The sequence below is a fragment of the Lycium ferocissimum genome, unplaced genomic scaffold, assembly GCF_029784015.1.
Source record: "Lycium ferocissimum isolate CSIRO_LF1 unplaced genomic scaffold, AGI_CSIRO_Lferr_CH_V1 ctg25263, whole genome shotgun sequence".
Classification (NCBI taxonomy): Eukaryota; Viridiplantae; Streptophyta; class Magnoliopsida; order Solanales; family Solanaceae; genus Lycium; species Lycium ferocissimum.
The window spans coordinates 1-7554 of record NW_026722162.1 but is presented as its reverse complement, the minus strand read 5'-3'; the positions used below and the strand labels follow the sequence as shown (position 1 = coordinate 7554).

The following is a 7554-nucleotide window of genomic DNA, read 5'->3' as shown; positions in this document are numbered from 1 at the left end:
GTTGACCCTTTTTCATTGAAAATTGAATTATCTATTTTGTTTTTTTGGAACAAACTTTAAAACATCATAACTTGCCAGCCGGTAATGCTAAAACTTCCGTAGATAGCCCCCTAAGGTCTAGTAATCATTTGGGTCGGCCCTCGGCTCGCCGGGGGGGCCCCCCGAATCTCGGGGCCCCTTACGTTGCCCTTTTGGACTTGGGGCTTGATGACCGGGGTTTTTGGTTATCATTAGGCTACTAAACGATAGATATTTTGACCCATGACCCCTAAACATTTTTGGACACGAAAATAACTTCAAAAGCTCGTAACTTTTGTATACTAATTGTTTAAAAACCCTTATTCATGTTTTTTAGTGTGATACGCCATCGATTTTGAAAGGTGACTTGTTTACTTATTTGTTTAACAGGTTCTCCGACTCCGGCTGGTTAGGTTTTTGCCTCGTTCACGGACCCCGGTTATATTTCGTGCGTTTTATGATATTTTCCCCGGGTGTCGTGTTATGGTTCCCCGCGCTCCTCGCTGAGGGGGTTTCCCTTTTATATTTGGGGTGACGGGGTATGGGATGGTTGGTTGAGTGTTAGGGGGATATGTCGGGTTACGGAGATATGAAACTTTGGTGTGATGGTGGTATGGCGCCATCGCAGGGGGACCATTTTTAAAAACTCGGATTTATTTCAATTACATTTTTGATATTTTGATATCTATCTTTTTCTCTTTTATTGTATTCCTTTTTCTCTCGATATTCTCGCCCCTTTTTCTTGGTCGTTTCATCCCGGTACCCGCTATTTTGGGCCCCCTTGGACATTTTTCCCGAGGGGGAGTGCCCCTTTCACCCGGGGTGATATTTTGGTATATACTATTCGGCATATATATTTATTCGGGGGCGAGGCCCTCGTCATATGTTTTTTTTTCAAGGGGGTTGGATATGATGGGGTTATGGCTCATCGATAGTTAGGGGAGTGTTATATGTTTGGGCGTTTACCGGCCGGCCTATGGCTTTTTGACATATTTTGAGATTTGGGAATTTTGAGACCCGCAAACATGCTATTTCGTTGACTACTATGTGATATGGGGTATTTGTGATTAATTATGATTATGAACCCAATATGCTAATTCGGGTATCGGGACGTATGTGCCCCAATTGGACATTGTACTTTGGGTTTTGTGAAGAATGTGGGACATATTTCAAAAGGGGTGGAAGGGTAGCAGGTTGAGTTCGGGCAAAAAAGGTTTATGGCCCACAAGACCAAATTTTCGTTCATGGGGGGTATTCGCGGCCATGAGCGTAGTGGGCTCATGGGGCAAAACCCGATTGAATATCCCCAAAGGCTCTGTTAACTCCGGGCAAACAAGGGCCCTTTGCCACCATTCAAAACACGCCTTCCCCCCCCCTCGCGAACAAACAAGCTTAGACAAACGCCCTTTTTGGGGCAAGTGTTTTAATCAATCGCTTTTCCCCAAAAAGTTCGGTCGACATTGATGGTTAAAGAGTCCCATCCTGCTTCCCCAAAGGGAAAGAAGCTGGGACAGAGCATGATTGGGAGAATCGAATAGAAGTCAAAATACCGTTCCACCTGAAAAATCCAAGCCTCTAGATCGTCGCCATGAAAGCGAGAAAGGTCATCGTGGCCGACATGACGAGCAGCCATAGGACCATTGAAAGCAGATGTGTGGGATAGGGTCACTTCCCCTGCTCAAGCTTGAGAAGATTCAGACTCAGGACCAGAAAGGCGAGCACTGATAGAGGCCATTGTGACAAAATTTCTTGCATCAATTTGCTCTGGCCATCAAAGGCGGAGCTCAGGTTGGAGACCTTCTAAGAAAGGCATATGTGGGAGTCCTCCAACTGCTGGAGCCGTGTATCTACCATTATAGAAGAGAATGAAAGCACCAATGTAGTGTTTACTACTTTCAACAACACAATATGAAGCAACTTGATTGTATTAAAATAGTTGGAAAGAATTACAATGGAAATATAGCAGAAAAAGATAACGATGTACTAGAAGGGGGTGGGAGGATATAGACGAGGAAGTAGGATGAGAGAAACAGAATACTGCAAATAACTATAGCCTACTCCTAACGTTGCTTTCAGTAATAGATATAATAAACCCTATTCCACTGCTACCAATCTTCGTGTAACACCTGTCCCTTAGCCAGGTTTCCAAACGTAGCCTACAAGTCTCTTGTTGGGTTGTTTTTGCCTAAAACTTCTGCGTAGCCCGTACCGCTATTAGCCCAATTGCACTACTGGGCCGAGTGAGTCTTTGTTCTCTTCGGCACAAAGTCCATTCACAACACCGCTTCACGCTTTGGTGCGGCATAAGTGTAGATTTCGTTCCCCAAAGACATTTAGCTTCAGTATATGTATCATAACATCCTACAAGCTATGCTAGACAAGGGAAAACTTTCAACGCCCAACATAATCTAAAAAAACGATGTAAGTTTAGATTTTGCTCCCTAAAGTTTACATTTAGCTTAAGTATATGTATCACAACACCTTACAAGTTAACAAGGCAAAACTTTTGGCGCTCAGCATAATCTGAAAAAACGACGTAAGTTTAGATTTTGCTCGCCAAAGTTTGCATTTAGCTTTAGCATATGTATCATAAACAATCCCTCCGTCCCAATTTATGTTGCACTTTTCGCTTTTCGCTTTTCGAGAGTCAATTTGACTAAACTTTGAAGCTAAATTGGATCAGATTAACTTAATATTTTAAGATTAATATTTATATATTTGAAACCTAAATGAAAAGTACTATAATTTGCAACTTTTCTCATATCAATTTAGTGAAAAAATACATCTTAAAATGTTGGTAAAAGTTCGTACAATTTGAATCTCGGGAAACGAAAAGTGCCACATAAATTGGGACAGAGGGAGTATGTCGGAAAAGTAAAAAATTTTCAACATTCAACATAATCAGAAAAATATTACACAACTTATGCGCGTAAGCAATTAATTCCTATAAAAGCACCAGTGAAATAAACAAAAATTCTGAAGATAAAAATTTTACGGAACTTATGCCGAACGAATCATGTGTGAATATTTTCACTAAATGAACAATGGGACAAAAATTAAGGAGCAGATACAAGAGGCAAAAATTAAAGACGAGTGCGTTTGAAGGACAATTCGTACAAAAAGATGAACTGTGGTCCCCAACAGAAAAGCCGGGAAATGGGAATAAGATGATTTTAGCACCAAGAAAAGTTTCACCATTGTAGGGGCAAGGGAATAAGATGATTTTACCAACTACACCACCAAGGCCAACAAGTCTTCCCATCAGCAACACTAGTACTGAGCATAGACGCCATATCCTCCAAATCTTGACAAAATGCACTTCCATTTCTCAGCTCAAACAAGTACACGCTTATACTCTCCGTACAACCTCACTAGATCATCCAGACACGCTTTTCCTCTACAGCAGAATTATCCATTTTGCTTCTTTAAATAATGACCTTCATTATACTTTTAAACTCTTCACTTATTTAGATAACCCCAATTCCTTCATTTGGAACACTCTTATCAGAGCTTGTGCTCATAGCAATGATCGTAAAGCTGAAGCCTTTTTACTCTTTCATCGAATGATTACTAGTGTTGAGCCTGATAAGCATACTTTCCCATTTGTGTTGAAAGCTTGTGCTTATCTTTTCGCTCTTTCCCAAGGGAAACAAGCACATGGCTTTGCTTTGAAACTTGGGCTTGCTTCAGATGTGTATGTAAACAACAGTTTGGTTCATTTTTATTCTTCTTGTGGGTGTTTGAAGGATGCTAAGGATGTGTTTGATAAAATGCCTGAGAGAAGTTTGGTTTCTTGGAATGTTATGATTGATGCTCTCGTTCAATCGGGTGAGTTTGAAAATGCGTTGAGAATGTTTTCGGAGATGCAAATGATGTTTGAGCCTGATGGGTATACGATGCAGAGTGTTCTTGATGCTTGTGCCGGTTTGGGCGCGTTGTCATTGGGAATGTGGGCTCATGCTTATATTTTGAGGAATTATGAGAGCTACTTGGATTTTGATTTGCTTGTGAACAATTGTTTGCTTAACATGTATTGCAAATGTGGTTCGTTGCGGATAGCTGTTCAGGTTTTCGAGAGGATGAGTAAACGTGATTTGAATTCTTGGAATGCAATGATATTAGGATTTGCAATGCACGGGGAGGTTGAGGCAGCGTTCCGTTGTTTTAACCAAATGGTTAACAAAAGAGTGATGCCTGACTCAATCACATTTGTTGGTATTTTGAGCGCTTGTAATCATAGAGGCTTGGTTGATGAGGGTCATATATATTTTGATAAAATGGTTCCCGAGTATAAGATTAGGCCTGTTTTAGAGCACTATGGTTGCCTAGTTGACCTTCTGGCACGTGCGGGGTGTATTGATAAAGCTCTTGATGTTGTATCAAACATGCCAATGAAGCCTGATGCTGCAATATGGAGAAGTCTTCTTGATGGATGTTGCAAGAAAAATGCTGAGATACAACTCAGTGAAGAAATGGCTAGGAAAGTAATTGAGTCTGAAGGCAATGACACTAGTGGTGTTTATGTTCTTCTGTCAAGAGTATATGCGACTGCTAACCGGTGGGACGAGGCTGGACTGATTAGGAAATTGATGACCGATAAGGGTATTAAGAAAGATCCAGGCTGTAGTTCAATTGAAATTAATGGCGTTTTCCATGAATTTTTCGCTGGTGATACTTCTCATTTGCATACTAGAGAAATTTATGAGTTTTTGGATGTTATAGAAGAAAGACTCAAGTCAGCGAGGTACGTTCCTGACTTGTCACAAGCATCAATGGTTGATGAACTTGATAATGGGAAGAGACAGTCACTTAAACTGCACAGTGAGAGACTCGCCATTGCTTATGGACTTCTGAAACTAAAACCCGGAACTCCTATACGCATTTTCAAGAATTTGCGTATCTGCAGTGACTGCCACAATGTAACCAAATTAATTTCGGCAGTCTTTGATGTTGAAATTATTGTTAGAGACCGTGTTCGGTTCCATCACTTTAGGAATGGGTCCTGTACTTGCAAAGATTATTGGTGATAATGTAACATTTATAAATCGAATTGCCAAAAAAAAAAATAGAAAAAAAAGAAGCTTGTTCTGATGTAGAAGACCATCGCAGATGATCCTAAATAACACTTGTTCTTTTACCACAAAGTCAGTCTATTCCTCATAAAGCAAGATCATATATCCATTAAGAGTTTTAACTGAATATGAAATCTGGACATACCACGCAAAATCAAATTCTTGCTTTAGCTTTGCTGCCATGTCATGATAGACTCCCCACAAGGCAGTAAGTACTTACATTGTATTGGTATAGATATTAATGAAATGTACTCTATTTGTGAGAATGTAGAAGAATCTATCACACATATATTCATCTATAGGAGATAGCTAAAAGATTCTGTGGAAGTCTTGGCATAGCAGTCACTCTTGTTAAGGAAGGATTGAAGCGAGCCAAATACAATATTTCTGAGCTTCTAGTTCCACCATCTTCAATATTTGTTACACGAAACTCTTTTGCTAGAACTACTACTAGCAATTTTTTTGCTTGTTTGAGAAACTATGGTGCTCTGTATAGCACACTACTACTTGTATTAACTTTTAATGCTTCAATACCTTGACCCGAAAAAAAAAGAAAAAAAAAAAAAGAAGAAGATACATGACAGCACGCAGTAATAATATATTGGGGATGTACTAACAAGCTACAAGCAGAAAATCACGTCGATTATTATAGTCTTGCTAACTTGGGAAGCTCCTGAAAATCATGCAAGTAGTCTAGTGGCGGTGAAAAGACGACAGTAGACCAGACGGGGACTCCACCAGAACACCCGAACAAGGATCTATGCCGACTCCAAGAGTGCTCGCGTGCCTTGTTGCCCTGTTTTTTTATTGGTTTACATGAGTAAACCATCCATGTCTTTCTTGTTCCACTAAAAATTGAAGGACTTTGTTCTATCCAAAATCATCGAGGGGCGGTGAAAAGATGATAGTAGACTGGAACTCCAAGCAGAGATGGAAAAAGATGTCGAGGGGGCTGGAACTCCAACAGAGATAAATTAAGTATAAGTAAGATTAGAACCCGACTTCAATTTTCTTCATTTGGATAAAGCCAATGGAATTCATTTAATCTTATCCTATTTGAGTTCAAATAATAACTAATTTTGATTTTGGAGAAAATTATTCATCTGAAAATCATTCATTCATCCAGGACAGAAAGGAAAGTAGAGGAGGTAAAATCAAGGAAAAGGGAAATAGGAAGTAATCTGAAGATGATCACATGCATAAACTTAAAAAAGATGGTAATAATCAATTAGAGAACCGTAAAAACATGTGAAGGTATGAAACAAAAAAACTTTTATTCATTTATTTTTGGGGAAGGAAGACAAATAAATCAATTAATAGTTAACCCGTCCCCTTTGATTCTACCATTACAGAGAGATTAAATTTAAGCCTTGTATGGAGTTGGGAGGGGCATGCCCTTGACAACACCGCAGAGAGGATGGTTGTCTGGGAGGTTGTACTCATCTCTCAATGATCGGCTTGGGAGAGAACGCTGAAGTACATTTGCTCTCCCAAGTATGTCTTCTCCCACATATCTGACCTCAAGTTCCACATTCCTGCATTGTCAAAGGTCAACATTATTGCTGCCCATGAGTTTGGATACACCTGGATGTTGTTCCTGCTTGTGGCATCCACTAAATTGTAGTTCTTCCTCTTCTCTAGGGTCCACTTCCCGGGCTCAACAGCAATGGCGAAGAAGGAATATCCGTCCAGGTGATAGGTGCGGATGGTCTTCTCGTGGTTCTCGAAGATGATTTCCACAAAGTTACGGTAGGTGGCGTTTTTCACATTTGCGGCAATAGTGAGCTTGCTTGGGTCAGCGGGGGCTTCATCAGCCATGAGATCATACTTGAAGGCCTTATCGGCAGCTCCAAAGTACTCTACAAGCTTCAATGGAGTCTCGCTATCGGTGTGAGAGATACCGTTCAAACCATATCTAAGCTTACCACCTACTTGGCCCTTGGAGTTGACGATCTTGATGGTGCGGGTGATGTTGATCTGTCCATAATGGTAGGAACCTTGAGGGTTGGGTCTGGCAGCACTAGCAGTGAGGTTCCATCTGAAGGAGCGGAACTGGTTCATGGACCAGGCAATGCCTTCAGTGTTGTCTGAGTGGGGATGCTGAAGCTCAGAGGATGCTGGACCCTTGCCATTAACATAACGAATGATGGCCACAGAGGAGAGTTCTTGCTTCAAGAACCTGCTTGAAGCAACCAAGTAATAGTCCTTGGGCTCCTGATTGGCAGTGACCAATACTGAGAGGCACTGACCAACGTGGATGTCCAATCGGAATCGTAGAAGCGTTTTGTACGGTGTGGGATCCTCTAGCTCCACTAATTTCATTGGGTGACCTTGGAACCTCACGTTGACTGATGACCTCATGCCAAGGTTGCAGAACCTGTACCTATAAGTCTTGCCAGCCTCCATGGTAAAAAGTGGCTCTTTTTCCTCGCCAACCTTACGACTTCCCTTTATGATAATGCCA

The 7554-nt window shown here is 40.9% G+C and overlaps 1 protein-coding gene and 1 pseudogene across 1 annotated transcript; one reads left to right on the top strand and one right to left on the bottom strand.

Annotated features, from left to right (window-relative positions):
* Positions 1-3133: 3133 nt before the first annotated feature.
* LOC132043472 (pentatricopeptide repeat-containing protein At1g59720, chloroplastic/mitochondrial) lies at positions 3134-5197 on the top strand. The gene has a single exon (XM_059433943.1). It carries the CDS (start codon positions 3237-3239, stop codon positions 5043-5045), a length of 1809 nt encoding a protein of 602 aa, XP_059289926.1. The 5' UTR covers positions 3134-3236; the 3' UTR covers positions 5046-5197.
* A 1148-nt stretch (positions 5198-6345) lies between these two features.
* On the bottom strand, positions 6346-7547 carry LOC132043473 (L-ascorbate oxidase homolog; annotated as a pseudogene).
* Between the last annotated feature and the right edge of the window lie 7 nt (positions 7548-7554).

What these genes read in the sequence shown, in the direction of transcription:
- LOC132043472 (XM_059433943.1), top strand. Translation starts at nt 3,237, where the DNA reads ATGATTTTACCAACTACACCACCAAGGCCAACAAGTCTTCCCATCAGC.